The 19,203-nt window shown below is 37.6% G+C and overlaps 1 protein-coding gene across 2 annotated transcripts in view; it reads right to left on the reverse strand.

Moving 5' to 3' along the window:
• Positions 1-2,489: 2,489 nt before the first annotated feature.
• TOX (thymocyte selection associated high mobility group box) overlaps positions 2,490-19,203 on the reverse strand; it is a 294,622-nt gene continuing 277,908 nt past the window's right edge. For both annotated transcript variants that reach the window (XM_058528751.1, XM_058528752.1), the window contains exons 7-9: positions 11,722-12,108; positions 4,941-5,092; positions 2,490-4,597 (exon numbers count right to left, since the gene is read on the reverse strand). In XM_058528751.1, the coding sequence (XP_058384734.1) occupies positions 4,561-4,597; positions 4,941-5,092; positions 11,722-12,108 (576 nt within the window). In that variant the 3' untranslated portion in view covers positions 2,490-4,560. The remainder of the gene's footprint in view (positions 4,598-4,940; positions 5,093-11,721; positions 12,109-19,203) is intronic.

Here is a 19,203-nt window from a genome sequence, read left to right on the forward strand (position 1 = left end):
GTGACTGGTGATGTCAGAAGCTCCCCATGTCCTTTCTCCAAGCAATAGTCTTGAGTAAGGATTTGGGAACTTGTCTGTTAGGGAAAGTTCTTCCATGCTGGAACCTAGTTCCAAAGAAACCTATGGAAATTTCCTTTGAGAAGCTTAAAAAATAGGACCATTTCTTCTTATCCTGGTGGAGTTTAGGTAGAGTCCTGGAAATATGGTCTTTTATTTATTTCATCAAGTCATACTAACACCCAGTAATTAGAAAAAAATTCAGCATCCGCTCATCACTGTTTTAATTTAGCATTCCATAAACTTGTCTCCTGAAATTTCTTTCTTGCGCTCAACACTCCTACTTGTCTAGCACCTTTTTTCTCCTTTGCCTCTTAGCTTCTTGATGTGACTAGTGTGTATTATATCTTTTACTTTTGGAACTAGAAACTCTTGTTCAATTATGTAGACCAAAAAAATGTGGCACAACTCATTTTGAAATTCTTTCTTTCAATCTTTTTGTAAACTTAGATTTCTTAATGAAAAATTTCTGTTCTTCTTCACCTCCTAATGCTTGCCTGCAATATTTAATTCCCTCCTATATTTAAAGAGCTTTTAAATCATCAAGAAAACATCATGCAATTCCTGTTGAGAATAATTGGTGATGTTTCACTGATCTTTGTACCTATCACTGCATTTATTGTGCACCTACTATGTGCTTTGACATTCCAAGCTGCTTTGGAGGTAAAGAAATTATTCTATTCTAGAGAAACAAAGAAAGCTTTGTACTCCTGGGTGACTCATATGAATTCACACATTTGGTGACTCAATGTAATAAATATTTGGGGGTTGAACTGATGATGTGAATTCTGTACCTTGCTTTACCACTCTTTCAATGTTCAATCATCAGCAAGAGATGAATTTCTCTGTATTTCTATCATTACCTGAAAATGAGAGTTATAAATGGAATAAGAAAATGCAGATCAAATCCCCTTTCAACAAATAAACACTAAGAGAACATCTGTGTGTAACAAAAACTTTCATGTTCCAGCAAATAACTTATTTGTTACAAATTCCTACACAAAACTTTTTACCATAACAAAGAAATAATGATGTTTATTCAGATTTACTGGAATATGGTAACTTAAAATATTCTTTATTTAATCTAATGTAGTTGTCTGGGACAGATCTGAAGTGGGGTGCCTTGCAAACAAACATAACTGATTTACTTCTTTGAGTATTTTCTCCTAGGACTTGGTAAAGAACTTCTAACTCCATTTGAAATTGCATCTAAAGTTGTGGCTCAAACCCCATCATCTCTAGTTCCCAAACATATTAGGTGGAACCATATGGAACTGCCATTTTTGTAGGTAAAAAGGTCAAATACTGGCAATTTCATATGGCTCAACGTAGTTACCTTCAAAATGAGTAGGGCAAATCTTTTGCAAAAGGCAAGGCCCACAGAAAAAGGAAATTGGCTGCTTATGTGGTTACTTTATATTTTGAATTCATAAATTTAAAAAATTTCTTGGTAATGAATCCAAGCCAAGACACACTTTCTTTGTAGTCCTGGCCCTCTGTGGACCACTCATGCCCCATTCAGGTGGGCCTCTTTTTCTCTAAAGCGACAAAGTGAAGACAATCACAGAGACCACCTTTCATCCTGAGCTATGTCCACGAATTTGATTAACTGGAAGTCATTACTTGACTAATTTTCCATTGTCAGCTCATTCACATTTGAATGGGAATTGAGATTTTGGATTATTCTTTCTTGTCTACGTGAGAGACACGACTCAACCCTCTGCCACCCTGCTATTGCACATTTTTTCTTTTCTAGTTAGTTATAATTTTGACTTTGGCGTGCTGGTAAAGATACTATATGTTCGGAATTATTGCTGAATCTCCCAGCGTGACTTTATTCAAGGTCCAGGGACCCTGCGGAGTGCTATAGCAGGGGACTCTGTGTACACCATCACTGTTCCTTCCAGTTACAAGCTACAAGCTGCTGTGCCCAGGCGGGATTCTGGCTTCCTTAGAGGAGGAGGATTCCTCAGGCAACACCTCACCACACCAGAGCTCAGGCTGCTGAGGGGGCGTTCTCAGTGTTTTAGGAAAGAACATCTGTGGCCGCGGCAGCCATTAATCCCTGTCTGTGCCCCATCACTTCTGCCATGAAATTTGGGCTTTCTCATCTGACTGGGTCTGTCCTTTAGAGACCGATGGATATCCAAATAGAATATGGTCACGCATGGTATGAATTTTTATTTATGATGTATTTTCTTTTATTTACATTTTTTTTTTTTACTATTTTTGGTATCGAGTTTCAACACTCTCTCTACCCTGGTTGCACACCTGCTCTAGAAAAGCTGTAAACAACACTGTACTTTCCTGTACAAACCGCCTGTCAAGTCAAAGCTGGGCTGTCCTCATGCTGGTAATTACCTTCTCAGCTTAGACTTAATGCAAGTGAAAATTTTACTTTAGCATAATATAATAAATAAGACATTAGGTAATTAGTAGTGCTGGTATATTTCTAAAATACTAAACAGACAAACAATAAACTGTGAACCTAATCACACGAATTCTTATACAGTTTCAAGACAGGAAAATTAGAGCTCTCAGCTACAGTCATTTTAATAATCACATTGGATCTGCATTATTTATTAGTTATTACATGCTCAAGTGATTCACGGTGGTACAATGCCTAAAATCATTCCAAAGCAAGCATACCTTTTGTCTTTTTAATTCTGACTGGATTACACAATGCATATATTTGGATTTAGTTAAATTGCTAAGTATTTCACACATTCCATGGAAGAGACATCAGCCATTCTCTTGATTTCCAACCAGGCTAGCTTTCTTGATACAATCTCCTGTGTGGGAGTAATCTGCTAGCTCTTTCTGATATAAAAGCTATGCAAACTTTCAGCCAGATTCTCAATGCTTTTGGTTCCCTAGCAAATCTCTAGTACCCTCAGAATTCTCTTGGAAGACCCAGAAATTCTGGAGAGAGAAGCAGCTTGTAGAGGCACAAAAGACAGCAAGAATCTCCATGTCTATCAATAGCTTTCACAGTTGGAATGGCCTCCCTTTCCTTTTCTATGTCTAGTTACTCACCTTTCCTTTTTAGATGGATTCTTGACAGTATGCTTCCCTTTGTTTCCTCCTGCCCCTGGTTTAATTCCTAAATGTTTTCTATATTTTGTGAAAAGTGTGCAGTTTGAGGAAATTTGGTGGATTTGACTTCAATTTTGTGTTTTTTTGGAGGAGGGGAGTTTACAGAACTGACTAAAACCAGCTGAGAACCAAGAAGCAACTCTTTTCAGATAGAGAACCTGTCTGTTTGTTTAGTCTTGGAGCTTGTGTGACTTTTAGGGAAATTCTCTGTTATATTGTACGAAGAAAGCAAGTTCTTAAATATCACAGTTTTTCGTTTGCATCAACCAAAGACATCTAGAAATAAGGATTGGTTACTTTGCTGCTAAATGAAAAGTAGGTTTGGCTTTACTCATGTCACTGTAAAAACTAAATAATAAAGTATTCACACCAAGCGTGAACTTTTTTTTTGCCAGCAAAAGTTAAAACATCAAAGAAACCTCTTTCAAATACTAACAAATTTACTTACAAACACCTATATTTATTATTTCATAAATAGGCGCAACAGGTCCATAAAAAAAGATTAAATACAGACACAGTATGAAGAAACAATAATACAGAGCCATATGTAAAGGTTATAATTTAGCTGTTCCCAATCTGTTTCTGCATCTAATAAAATACCAGGTAAGCATTTGGCAGTTTTATACATAAAAGGACTTAAATGACATTTACTAACCATTACACAAAAAAGTGATACAAAAAAGCAATTTTTCTGCAGTACAAAATAAATGTGTTTGCGCTTCCCTTACCGCTAGTTTCTTTTTGTCTGATCAATGAGACAAAGCCAATTTGTTTTTAAATTAAAATCACTTGGGAATACGTTTTTTTTTTTCAAATATTTTGAAAATATAGAACTATTAGTCAGTTGTTTTAAAAATGAAGTAAAAATATGAATGTTTGCCAATTTAACCCCTATTGTGAAATCAATAAACTGGAATGAGCCAGTTTCAAATTACAATTTAGCTACAAAAACATTCACATTTTATACTCTAGGAGAGTGTGACATAGATGCTATTTACAAACTTGCTATGATTGCTACATCAAGCCATTTAAAAAGTCTTTAGTAGTTCCATATAAACAACCATTATGAAAACCAATGGAAAATCCAGGATTTTTATCCGAGACATCTACAGTTGCTAAGGCAGGTACTATAGCGCAGCACTTCACAGCAAAAAACCAACATAAAATCTGAATGGTCCAAATTTCCTTCAGGGAAGAAGAAAAAACAATGTCCATAAAGGATTAAAAAAATAATAAAGAAGCATGACTATTTCTTCCAGAGTGGGTAACCCACAAGCTCAAATGGTCCTAAGTGCTTAGCAACTTGCATTTTCTAATAAAATGGAGAACTGCCTTGACTGTACAAAGCAATCCACGGTGAAAAGACTTCCCTGAATTCCTCAGTGGAAAGAAGAGGTGTTCAGATTTTCAGGTAAGGTACAGTGCTTTGTCCCTCTGCATGCCCCTGTATGAAGAGAAAACAGACAAGGCCTTGTTATAAGACGCAGGCTACAGGTGACCGTGGGCCGTGTATGTCTATATGTTCTAGCTTGAGGGATGGAGTTGTGCACTGGGGAAGTGCACAGTTAAAGCGAAGAGGGATCTAAAGGCATTTATTCTTGGAACGGCTAGAAGACTGCTTAAAAATTTCTGGAGCGGTGTCTTCTGCTTTCACGAACGTGGAACCCTTCCAGATCATCTTTTAGAAAGCAGAAAGAAAAGACGGATCTTGCCAACGACTAGAAAACAGGGCACGATATGCATGCTATGAGCTGTCCACCACCAGGTGGCGATAAGCGGCCGCTCACCCACTACTGCAGTAGTCGTTATTCCAGTCCACGGGCTGGGCGGGAGGATTTCTGCACCCGGAACGCACGTACTCCATTGCTTGGGTGACCACTTGTGCAGCGGTAGACGTAGGATTGATTATAGTCTGATAGTCAGGTTGAAGAGTAAATCCCTGAAAGGGAAAGCAAGTCCACAAATAAGGATCAAAGTGCCTTTTTAGGAAGAAAAGCACCTAAATATTTATCCATTGTTTGCAAACACACCACTGCCTTCTTGCTTGTGTCTCTGCGAGAGTGAGCTTATGGGAAGGGCCCGGAAAACTTAAAACAAAGTGCCCACAGCCCCATTCCTTACCTTTCCTTCATTCAGCCATAATTAGAAAACCTTTAATTATACTCTTGAGCAGATAAATTGAACTGAGAAACAATTTAAAATATAGAGAAACCAACTCAAACAAAACAAAGAGAAAAGGACCTAAACTCCTCCAACTTTCTGTTTTCTATCAAACCTAACAATACATTAATAGTTAATCCCCAGAATATGCAACAGAATCCTTTTTGAAGGAGTCAGGCAGCAGGTGGCTGAGTGTTTTATTAGACTACACCTATTCACATATTGTTCTCAAAACCCTTTTTCTTCATTCAATCACAAAAGGACCATCTGCTTCTTTTATTTGTACTACTTTCTCAGCTAAAAAATTTCAAGCAAAGCTTTTCAACAGTTGTTGGACTAATCCAGGGAAAGAGATTCAAAACAACTTGCCATTGGAAAACACAGAGAAGGAAAAGTGTAAGATAGAGCAAATATTTTTTTAATTGAAAAGTCTATGAAGTGGCAAATCATAATCAGACTTCAGGAAGATTCTTTTAATATACTGGTATGGTGAAGTGTCAACTTTTAATCCTTGCAAAGCTATTAAAAATTCAAGGACAGAATCTCTGAAGTATATAGTTATATCTGGTAAACAAAAAGCATTATACACTGATTTATTTTTAGCTGATCTAGTGAATTCAAGAACTGCATGCAAGCTTTGCTGAAAACGACCAAAAAAGCAACTTAATTAATCTGGCGGTTGTCTCTTTCTCCAGCCAATTTCATACAAGGTTTTTAACCACTGAAAAATCAAGAGATTTGATAACGAATCATTCTCTATTCACTTGTAGGGAACTTTTGAAGGCATAATATTGTTGAGTTTTTACATTTTTTTTCTTTTTTTTAACTTAGCAGAATGATCAGAGGATTGATTTTTAACTTAGGATATTTCTTTAGACTTTTATTCATGTTTGAGTGTCCCTTGGGTAAAGACTCAAAGCCTCCTATTATCAAATGTCCTAAATTCTCAATATCGGCTTTAAGATATTAATTTATTTTCCGTTCAAATGATAAAGACTTCAAGCCAGTATCCACACTCACTCCCACCGAAGCCGTGAATGAAAGACAAAACTTTGAATGACTGGATACAAATCATTGAAGAGTAGAGACTCAGCCAGCCTGGTTATTTGTCCTCATGCAGATGAAAAGGATAGAATGTTTCCTAAATTAACAGCTGGTTTGTGGGAAATAAGTTTGTTTATGTAGACACCACCTGCAGCTCAAGCTAGAAACATTTTGCAGAATAGGAAGGTGAAACATACGAGGTACATTGGGTCACTGGGTGTTTGGTTCTCCAGACCATCCCATGTCTCTGTCAGAAGAGAGGTCCCACTGGCTTCAGTGAAATGTATCCATTTCACTATGGTCCTATAATATTGTCTTTACCAGGCTTATTATCCACCTTTCTTGACTTCTTTCGCTAGTGTCTAGCGTGATGCTGGGCAAACAGCAGGAAAAAGTTTCTCGAGAGAGAAGCCTCATTTTGCCTTCCATTTGAGTCCCTGTCATGAGGGCTGGCCATATGGACTTGAGATCAGAGAATGTTTGCATTGCTTATTGGATGTTCTCAGGGCCTAAATCATGTTTTCCAATAAATAAAGTTTAACACAGACTCTTTGATGCTACTGTTAGAAAGGCACAGGGAGTGTAAATGTGTAAATGCCAGGGCTTTCCTATGTCTTTAAGGTAAAGTTCTCTATATTGGATTTTTGCACAATCAACAAAACAGAACCTAATGTAAACAAGTCTTAAAAATAGAGTAGTTGAAAACATCTTGAGTTAGTGGAAGGTATGGAAACATATGACAAAGCAAAAAATAAATAAAAACAAACCAACTTCTTTCACCCAATCCCACACAATCAACAACAGAAACCACCACTGCTTTTTTTCCATCCAATGAAAATAGTTCCTCACGGTTGGGTGAGAGAATATCAGGAGAACATTAATTTTTAAGTCATTAGTTTAAGATTAAAAGTGTAACTTCAGTTTATAAAACCAAAATTATGTGTTATCTACAAAGTTCAAAGATTTAAAATTCAGCCAACTTCAATGCCTAAATTTAAGATCATTAATATTAAAATAATCAAGGACAAAGAAAAATATAATCAAAGCCTGAAATAACACTATCTTACTTGCTTTCAATTTAGAAAATGAAACATTCTTCTGAACACTATATAAAGAGATGTTAAGGTCAAACCTAGAGCTAAGTACATTTTTATTGATGTAAATATGAAACAACAGTGATGATATACATTTCTGAAAAATGTTTGCCTAGCAGTCTAATTAAACAAGACCGAATATTTTGAATGCTCAAGAGAAAAATCACCAACTGTTTTGTAGCATGCCTGGAATTTTAAATTTCATTTTCTGGTGCCAGATTGAAATAAAAATAGGAAACATGATAAAGATTAATTTGATGTCAGAAGGGACATTTGCTCTTTAATTAGATTTCTGTAGCCCTCGCAGTTCTGTTGTGCCACCATAGCAAGTCCTAAGAAGCCTGCAGCAGAACCAACCAGAGGTCCTCACAGCCACACTTTGCTGGGAACTAATTTCATTTCCTGCCTGTCTGGAGAGGTATTTTCAACAGGCATCAATGTTTTTGTCTTCACAACTGATTTATTCATCAATCTCAATGTGATTTTTGTAAACCTTTAAATTACACCCAAATCCTAAAGCAGCTGTTTATTACACAAGGAAATTGAAAATCTGTCTGTGTGATATCATACAAAGATTTTTTCTTAAGGTTATAAAGGAAGTTGACAAATATTGATGATTTTTTTCTCTTGACCTCATTCAACAACATAGTGAACAGAAAAAAAGGGAAGAAAACTGGACCAAAAAGAGCAGGTCCAGAGGTTTAGTGTATAAAATATTATTCTAGAAAAAAATGAAACTATTATTCCTGGTGGACTAGACAAGCATTTTTGTAGGATACATTCATTTTCATAAGGATAATAAAATAGCTGAAGTAATTCTGAAATATGAGACATTATCTTAAAAATACCATCGTCATTAACGCTTCTCTTTCTCTTTTTCTTGCTTTTGGTGTTGGAATATGTGAACATGGCCCCCATGCCCAGGAAGCAAACATCTCTAGGATAAAGGTGATTTGGATGATAAACCAGACAGGTCTAATTTCATCCACAACCTGGCTCTGCCACCACAGGCTGAAGACCAACTTGGATAACTTGAACACTGGCCCCAACAGACTTGTGATTGTAATAAATTGAGTGATGACAAGGAGTCATGGACTCTTTGACCCTGATTTTAGGATTATCAACTTGTTGGGGCTGCCAATCCCTAAACTGGAGGCTCCCACTCCGGCTACCTAACCAGGAATCTGACCTCATCCCCATCACCCTCCCCTTATCCACCATGCTCCCCACTGGCCTCCCTTCCATATCCTGGACAAGCCACGCTCCTCCCCAACTTGGTCCTTCCAGCCTGGAGTCTCTTTTCCCTGCTGCTCTGCTGTATTCCCCACATACTCTTCCCACCTTCTGATTTTTAAAGGCTGCCTCCTCTTCCCATCCCTCAGGTGTCTGTGACAGCTCTTGGTAGGGGTCTTCCTTATCCATTCCAGCTAAAGACTCTGCTATTTCTCCACACACTCTGCAGTTTTTCCTCCTGTTTTTTTTTTTTCTCTTTCCATGGGATCTTAATAATTTATTTATCTTATTATCACCTGCTACCCCCCAACTCTGATGTGAACTCCATGGGGGCAGAGGCCTCATTACCTGTTCTCATTTATCATTCAATTTCCAGAGCCTAGACAGTGCCTGGCACATGCTAGGTGTTCAATTAATCTTTTTTTTTTGTGAATAAATGAAATTTTAAAACACTTCCAAGAAATTGAGATTCTACAAACTAACCTATAATTTCTTCTAATATTTAAACACTTTTACTGCTCATTTTTTTTAATTCATTCATTTGTTCATTTATTCATTCAACAATTATTTTATTGACTACCTACCATGATCAAGGCATTGTTAAAAGGGATTTAGTCACTGTAGTCTTTCAGCTATTTACTCTCCATTTTGGGTGCATGCCATTTTGTCTTCCATTATTAATGTAAATCGAAATCAGGTCCTACCATCTAGGTAAGAACACTTTTTGAGATACACTAATAGAACTGACTTAAAGAATGATGAATAACTTGTCCAATGTAATCTGTTCTATTTCTTGCTATTCAGTTCAGATTCTGTACGGAAAGACAAATCTCTTGAGTTTTCACATGTGGCCTTACGTAATTCTGAAATGTTTGAAAACTACTCAGAGTCACAGCCAGCTCATCGTATAAATAGAAAAAGGAACCATCTCTGAGTGGATAAATTAGAAAAAAGGTGTCCTCTCTGGACAGAGCTCTAGCCCTCAACCTGGTGAGGGGACTGTGTCTTCCATATTCTTTCCTCCGAGAAGACACATCCCCTCGCTACAGCACCATGAGCAAAATACAGGCCCTCAGCCGGGCGGCTCCCATAGGCAGGAGTCAACCCACACAAGGTTGTGCCCCTCCAACTCTTCATTCCTTCCGCAAACACTATTGGTTCATTAAAATGCAACGACATCCAAGAGTGTCCCTTTGATTGTGAGTGATGTCTGATGGAAAGAGTGGAAATCTGACCCTATGAATATCACTCGCTGGTCACAAATGCCGCTGCAGACAAGGCAAGGTGGTGGAAGTCAGCTTTTCCGTAGTCTTCTTCCCTAGTGAGTCAACAGCTAGTTTGTTGAACATAGGTAAGCCAGTCATCAGAGCTCTATCAATATCCTTGGCTTAGGGACCAAGGAAGACTTCAGTAAGGAGATGAGTCTTTTCGCTCTCCATAGCCATTTTAACCTTAGAACTAACTAATTTGGATTTAAAGACCCTCCAAATTCTTAGGAGAGACAGGTTTTCTAAGATGAAACTGGTAATAATCTACAAGAGTGATTAAGAGTGAGAGGCAGCAGGCCTAGCATTTAAGAATTCAGGCTCTGATTTCTCTTTTTTCTCTTTTTTTTTTTTGTGAGGAAGATTAGCCCTGAGCTAACATCCGATGCCAATCCTCCTCTTTTCGCTGAGGAAGATTGGCCCTGGGCTAACATCCATGCCCGTCTTCCTCTACTGTATATGGGAGACCGCCACAGGATGGCTTGACAAGCGGTGCGTTGGTGCGTGCCCAGGATCTGAACCTGCGAACCCTGGGCCGCTGCAATGGAGTGCGCACACTTAACTGCTACACCACCGGGCTGGCCCCCAGACTCTGATTTCTGAACAGATGTGGGTTTGAATTCCAGAGCTGACCTTGTGAGCACATTACTTCACTCGGACAAGCCTGAGTTTTCTCACCTGAAAATGAAGATAATGCCAGGACCCACACTACGAATTATCTAAAATTAAAGGTGAGGTAAAGTAATGTATTAAGATTTGCTACTGTCAGCTCTCAGAAATCCTGTCTATAATTATAATAATAAAAATGAATTTGGGACCATGTATATTTTATTTCTCTTTCTGCCTCCCCTCCACGCCCTGAACCAGTCCAACTATAGACTCAAATTCCACAGAGGGCTAAATGTCAATTCTATACGAACGGTATGTCTGCATATTTAATTATAGCTCTGGGGATAATAACTGGATTATAAAAGTGATAGATGAATTTGATGTGATTTGTAGTTCTTACCTTGACCTATTTTTTAAAACAAGTTTTTGGGATTTTTGAATGCGTTATGCTCAGTTTAGTTTATACCATTTGTTCCTCATTTTCAAACTTGAAAATAACACCAAAACCCAAAAGGAAAATTTGATTTCAAAGAAAACTCAAGTGAAAATTGCACACAAATGGTTTCAATAATTGGAGAGTGGGCAAGGCGGCTTCCAACCTCCTGCGTTTTCCAATTTCTGCAGTAGCCAGATATCCATTTTAAAATGAAACTGGTTAAAATTTTCATTTCTTAGGACTTTTAAGGTTGTACCAATTTGATATTTCTGACCAGAAATAGTGGGCCTGATTTCATTTTACAGGATTTGTTGGACTCAACAGGCATACCAATCAAGATTTTCTCATTTCCAAACAATATTTTTTTTAAAAGATATAGAATTCTCCATCTCAAAGAGATATTTAGCAGTAGTTAGCATCTCAAAATAACAAATGTACTTTACTCAAGAAGCAGAAAACAAGAAGGGTGATTAAGAGGTGAAGCAAAATGGATTATCATGGCAAAGAAACCAGTGATTATGGAAAGCAGCAGCTATCAATTGTTTGATCATATAATGCTGCTCAACTCACCACCTGTAAATTATATTTTTCAGAAAGCGGATATTTGTTGAATATCTTCCATTCTCTCTATTTAAATAGAAGAATGGAAAACACATACCCCCCTCCTTTGCTGGATGGACAGACCCCCCAGCACTTCTGAAGAGGTGTGCAGAGTGTGGGTACCTACCTGCTGCATGGTGGGTGAATGTAAGGCAGACTGGACCTGCATGGGCAGCTGGTTCCCAAGGGGCTGCTGCATGCTGAGTGGCTGATGCTGCTGCATGTTGAGATGCTGGTGAAGAGGTGGACTGATCTGGAGGGGAGGTGGGGGGGACACGGCCATGTTTGCTATAGAGACAGTCACTGGCATTTGGTTATTGGGCTTGGGGGCTATGCTCCTGGGGAGGCTGGGATGCATGGCGGTTAGGTGAGGATTCATTCCTGGTTGTTGGTGATAGTGGGAACTCAGGTACAGAGCTGAGTGGGCCTGACTGGGCCCATGGAACACTGACGGCTTTGAGCTGATCAGCTGAGGAGGTTGAGATGTCTTAACATCAACAGGTTCACTGTAGCTCTGTTGAGGAAACAAACAAAAGCAGAGTTAAGAGACTGACCCATGTGGTGTTGATTTCTATTAGCAAGACGCTCTGTGACTTTACTCATGAACTTTCACGTGAATCAAGATCCAGTATTATTCTTGACTCTCTTATCTAAGAACTCCTCCACCATTATTTGTAACGTGACTTATGCAAGACTGAGCTTATTCTATTTCTTTCATGAAATCTAAAACAATCTACAGGGACATTTTTCTTTCCTTTGCCTAAATGCTAAGCTCTAACCTGGTGACTTTTCTCATCATCCAAACAAAGATAAAAAGATGAGGGGTGGAACGGATGCTATCATTGTCTAACAGGAAATACAAGTGTAGCTCGCTTTTAAAGTAATTCAGCTCTTCTATTGATTATGTGTTTAGTTTTTATTTTTCCTTTTTATATTCTGAAAGAGCCTTGGCCTAGATATTTATACAAAGAAAACAAAGCTGGTGGATGGAAATGGATATGGAAGAAAAGAGTTCTAAAATACCCTTCTGAAGTCATAAAACCACATTAATATATCTTCAAAGTAACCAAAGAACTCATCTTGATTTTTTAAAGAAGTTAGTGATGAATTGTCCCCATAATGAACTGGATAAAAATAATCTCTCTTAGAAATTTTAGACTCCATCATAAATTAATATAATTTTGTCCTAATTTTTTCATACCTTCATATGGCCATTTTCTAATAATCTTTTAATTGACTTAAAAACTAGACAGATCAGTGGAAGCCTAAAAGAATCAAGAATTAACCCTGAGGCATTTCTTCTTGGGCATGAACCTACCTCCTACTTTTGCTAAAAGGAAGAGGCTGATAAAACAAATGGTGAAAGGTGAAACCAGCTGGAGAAAGAAAATGCCAAAATGTCCTTCTGGACAAAAAAGTCATTTTGTCAAAACCAGGTCTTGAAGATGCATATATACCCTTATTCTGCGACCTTGATGTCATGCTTATTCAGTTTATAAGTCAAAACAAATTTCTTGTTCCTCTCAGCACTGCAGGGTTTTTGTGAGGCCCTCCTGCCTATGCAGCACCATCGACTGACAGGCACGTGGGGGAAACTGGCTCATCATGCGTGACGATGTGAAGTCAACATGGGAACTTCATTTCACAAGGCAGCCTGCAACACTGCTAGCAACACAACTCATTTTTTCCCAATAATGTAGGAAAATTAAATGAAAACCACGGTAAGAATGACGCTGCACGTGTGCTGACTCGAGAGGGCAGGCTGGGGTGAACGGACTACTGGCCCCACATACTCTCTCTGTAGGAAGGACACAACTGACACGTAAAAATATGCCAAACCGTGGAAATCTGGGGTCCTGTGAGACTCTGAATACTCCATGCAGAGTATATAGTAAGGCATGCCCAAAGAATTCAAGCCCCTCCCAAAATCCTCCTTCTATATTTTTCTCTGTGTCATTGTCGATGCAGCCTTCTGAAATAAGAACAGACATTCAGACTCCCTGTCTTCTGAAGTAATATCAAAAATGTCAAAAATTGTTCACAAAAATTTTCAAGAGGAGGCTTTAGACCAAAGAAGCTTTGTTAAACATAGTACCTAAAAGGTGCTTTCAATTAAAAAAAAAAAAAAAACTGAAGTAGATTTTTCTTGCTTCTATTTAAAAGTTCTCCTTGTTGATGTGCAGAGAGGTGAACAATTCAAGGAAAAGGTCAAATGGGTTAATTCAGTCTGTGTAAACAGTGACTAGTTCTATATCCGAATAACATGTACTGCAGTGATATGCCTCAAAAATCATTCCATATATGCCAAGAAGATTATGTGTTTATTGTGTGTCTGTGTGTTTAAGCCATCCGGGAAAGTGTTTGCATTCCCTCTTCTGTAGCCCATTGCAAGAAGGCTGACTTCATATTTAGTCACACACTCTGTCAACTGCATACAGGAAAAAAATGATTACACAACGACCAGAGAGCTATAAAAATTACCACATCTTAGTGCATCTATTTTTTTGCTTTATAGATGTTTTTCATTTAAATAGAAGAAAAATCAGTCACATTTTCCATGCTATCAAAACCATGAAATATACGCAGCTGTAAAATGTTTTCGTTTTTTATTTCTGTAGCCAATAATCACCTCTTTAGCTAATGATATGGTATATATAGCACAGTAGTTATGTAGCCTGAACTTGTATGTGCATGTGTGTGTGTAAACACAATGCATACAGGTACATATGACCTGTTGTTCAGACACAATCATACAATCATCCTAGGAGTTACAACAATGTAGTTAAATGAATATATTTCTTTAAATTAAACATACACACTTATGCTACACTTAGAACAGAAATGACTAATCCTAGTGAGTACAGGCACTTAGCAAGTAGCAGGGCTGGCTTCACGGGCCGGTAGCCAGTCCTGGCAAGCAGTTCCAGAAATAACACCTGCTTCGCCCCTGACACACACAGTTTCCAAATTGTATTAGAGGGAGTTTATGGAAAAACAAATGTCTTAAAAAAAAACAAGGTTCCGTGATAACTTATGTGGGGGAACAGCACTGGGCTACATAAGGGTAAGTAGGTGCCTTCACAGCGGGAGTTCCCAGGGCCTTCAGTCTGCTAATACATGCTGTGAATCTCAAGTGAGAGCCACAGAAATCTCCTCAATGGGTCATTTTGTGGATTAGTCTTCAACAGAAAACACTGGTTCAGAAGAACTAATAAATTACACATACATATTTAAAATGGCAAATGGAACATACAGTTCAATTTAAATAGTCCTATTTCTTGCCTCAGATAAACTAATTTTTATTGCCTCAAAATGCATATTTAAATTATATACAGCTAGATGTAATATTAAAATAATCCACTGTTTCATGTTTCCTGGAGTACTATCTGCACAGTGAATTTCATATTCTAGGCTAGGGACAGTGAGTGACACAATGTCCTGAAGGAATTAGCAAGTTGGTAGCTTCTCAATTACAGTCTGGAAGAGCTAAGGTGTGGACATGTTAATGGTTTTTCTCAATGTTGAATTAAAAATAAACAATGAACTAAATTCTCCTGAATCCCACTTTTTAAATAACAGCATATGGTCCACCATATAGACAGATAGATGACTGACAGATGCAGAGATCGAGATGTAGACACGGAGACACATAGAAATAGATTGCAACCGAATTTGAGATACTTTATTGACAACCTTGTCAAGAGTGTCTTTTCTCACAGTAATTAAACACGGAATTTCAGTTTGTCTCTCCAGCCATTTGTTTGTATTTGTCTTCTCCATACTAAAACGTGTAAAGATCAGTAACGCCAAACCTATTTTGAAATAGTAGTAACTTTTAATCACTAGAAGGGCTAGAGGCAAACAAATTAAATAGATTTCCCAAAATAATGATTTGGACAACACTTCTATGTTTTAACATAGAGGGAGGAAGACTTTCGGGAAGTTGCGTGTTTTCTCCTTATTTTCTAAATAGTTGAATGTGATAAGATAAATAACGGGTCTAGCTTGTGCCTACATATGGTAGGCACTCCAATAGGGCTCTTCTCCTGTATTCTCTCTTCACAATGATGTCCTGCGTTATCAGGGAAAGGAACTTTTTTATGGTAGGGACTTGAATTTCTGTGTCCCATGCACCTGGCCCAGTGCAAAGTACCTACAGAACACAAACATGTTTGCTGAATGACTGAATGACTATTCTTGAGCAATACTCCACAAAGTCACTCTTGCCTTTGCTGAGACTCCTGACAAGACATGCCATTCCTCTTCCCAAAGAGTGAGGAAAGATCTGAAATCTTTGAAAACCTACAAAATATCCGATTGATCTTCTCCACTCTCTTCTTTGCTCTCAACGTGCGAAGTGATGAGAAATTATAACCCTCAGCTCTGTCCTGTGGTTAGGTGCCTGGCCCTTTATTCCCCACTGGATCTCGGTTGGATGGCAGGCAGCAGGGAAGCTTATTGCGTTTCACCCATATTTTGAGAATGTGTATCTTACGTAAAGGTCCTCTCATTTAGACAGGGAAAAAAACATGCTTCTGGCTTCACTTCTGAATAATTCTTAATCAGACTAACACATCAGACCATCTATTAATTACAGAGCTATTTTATTATTTTGGAAGATAGGTAGAATAAGTTCATTTTCCATTGCAAAGTGCCATGAATTCATAATCTGATTAAATGGGAATATGAAGAAATCATAAATTTAATATACTCTCACTGTCATTTTCTTCCAATTAAACTATGAAAGTAAGGCTATGATTTTGCAAATAATTATATTGTATATAGAGATCTCTATACCTCCCATCCAGAAATTGGAACTATTTTCTCATACAGACTAAATAATTTGTTTGTTTCTATTTTCAAACACATTATCCACTTTTATTTAGTGGTGTGTTTTCTGTTGGTCACCTGATAAGTGTGATTTTACCAGTGTATACACAACCGAAAATCAACCCTCGAGCCTGACATTTTCATGTGATGAATGTGTTCTTGCTATTAGTTTCTGAGTAAGTTCTATTTCCTATTTACTTTTGGACCACTGATTCTGAAAGATGCTTTCTATAAGCAAAATGGGTGTGTCTTCCACAAAGGATACAACTCTATAAACCTTAAGATACTTCTTATTAACCAAGTTGTTGATTATCTGAGACAGTTTCAATCCCATTTACTTTGTATAATGAAGATAATACTGCATAGCATATAAATGCCCCCATTCTGGGAATGGTAAATGCTATAAAAACGAAAGATTGACAAAGCAATTGTTAGTTAAAATAGCAAAGTATAAACATAAGACATAAAACTCAGTGGAAGCAACAATATAGGAGTTGTTGAACCAAATCAGATTAATAGTCCATCTAATCTGATTTTTGTTTTCAGCACTGACCAATACTTGATGCCTTGGAAATTAAACAAAATTTATGGCACCTAGTCAATTGTGCATTGTTACTTCAAGAAGGAAAATCTTCCCTGGTCCTTGCAAGTGATTAACTCACACCCTGAAGCATGAGATTTTATTATCTTGAAATCACAATCTGGGCTTACAGAGCTGCAAATTTTATGTTAACAGTCATAAAATGATCCATCTTATTTTCAAATTCAGACTCAGTATTTGTCTCAATAGCTCTCCATGACATGAATTCTATAAGTTACTTCATCCTGAAAAGAAACCATTTCTTTTGTTTCCAATTTATTATCCTTTAATTGAACTGAGAATTGTATTTCTTTACTACTAGTCGTGGCAAGAGAGAACTTTTGTAATTTAATTCAATATTGTCCTATACTGTACATTAAAAAAAAAAAGCTTCCATTGTCTTCTATAAGTTTTGGCACCCCAGCTCAAGGGAGAGACAAAATCTCATACTTGATGTGCGACCTTAAAATCATGAATCTAATTACTTTTATTTAACATACCAGAATAAATTCATCCAACTGCTGTCTCCTTCCAGGTTGGCACTTTTGAGAGGCTGTATGCTTATTTCAATAATGCTGCTTTTACTTAGAATATTTGGGAACTTCCCTACTGGAATTCTCTTCAGAGCCTGTGGGACACTGTTTTACATATCCTCAGACAACTCTTTGTCTTTTGATGGTGAATTTGATTTTTAGAAACGGCTAATAGTCACTTGCAGCCAAGTCTGTGGGTTATATCTGGGTGATGTTTGGGGAAAAGAATGAGGTGTGAAAACAATGTAACAAGATCGATTTTCTGATGTGGCTCATAAACTTTTCCTGACTGCAGTTCTAAAAGAGGAGTTTCAAAAATCTTTTGAACTCTGGGAGCAATAATAAAGTAAGTTTGTAGCCTCCCAAGGTGACGACTTTGAATGCAACATTCATTTTGGGAATATCAATTCAGGTCTATGCGGGAAAATGAAACTAGTTCCAATTGCTTTCAAGTTACACATTGTTTTCAACGTAATAATTTAGACTCATGTCTAGGAATTCCTGAGTCTATGGAAAAAGTATATTTCCTTAAGCTTTACTTAATAGCCCAACCCAAAATGACCTTAAATAGTGTGTAAAACTGCCCAAGTCAAGAAGCCTAGCCTTCATAATAGCATATATTCTTGGCTCTTGGACTATTCTTAGTCCCCCCTGACTAAAGGCTCATAAAGACTATTTCAATTAAGGAAACTGTGTACCTGATTTTTTTAAATGACTGGGTCATTTTTTATCTTGATAAAAGGATGTATCCATGAAGCAAATTTTTCTTATTTTAATGTCACTTTTAAAATTTCTTTATATCAAAGCAGCTTTGTGGACAATTGAAAATACGATCCAGCTAAATTTTCAATCATACACAAACTTCCTAGTCCTTTGCACACCTATCAATAACATTAAAAATAAAATTCATAATAATAATAATTGCTGGTATTTATTAAGTGCTTCCTGTGTTCGAAATCCTGAATCATGCAGTTTATACAGAGTTTCTTGTTTTATCCTTATGGAAACTCTATGATGTAGCTCCTATTATCGTCTCTACTTAACACATGTGTAAAGTGAGACTGAATAGTTGAATAACTTGCATGAAGAGAAGCAGTGAGGAAGTGAGAAACCTGGAATTTGAACTCAGATCCACCTGTCCCCACCTGCCCCCAGTGGATTTTTCTGCCTCGCAGGACTCTCTCTCTGTAATCTTGTGGCTTTTTAGAGGTCCTCTAACATGTCTCCCTTGATGACCTGTGGAAGCAATGAGGTTGAAGATACCTTCAAGATCTTCTCTAATCGTATTTATAACCGTATTTATAAACCTTCGCTTCCTGCTTTCAAATTTCTCTATGGAAAGAAATTGTTTACCCAAACAATTCGAGAGTTTAGTGATGTGCCCCGTTCAGATTAAATTCCTCTAGTTTGAAATAGCATCTCTTTTCTCATTCTAGAGTCGGAGAAAATGGAGCGCAAGTCATCACTGCCCTGGGTCTAATGCCCGTCATGGGCTTCAACGTGCCTAAGTCTTTGTTTTTCAGGCTCAGCAATTTCAAATTCTCTCTTCTCTGCTACTATCTTCTGCCCTTCACCTTTTACGACTTTTTCCTCTGAAATCTCTCCAACTCCCCCTTTAAATTTTACAGGCTAAAACTGAATAAATTATTCCAGGGTCCGACCAGTG

The sequence above is a fragment of the Diceros bicornis genome, chromosome 33 (assembly GCF_020826845.1).
Source record: "Diceros bicornis minor isolate mBicDic1 chromosome 33, mDicBic1.mat.cur, whole genome shotgun sequence".
In the NCBI taxonomy this organism is placed as follows: domain Eukaryota; kingdom Metazoa; phylum Chordata; class Mammalia; order Perissodactyla; family Rhinocerotidae; genus Diceros; species Diceros bicornis.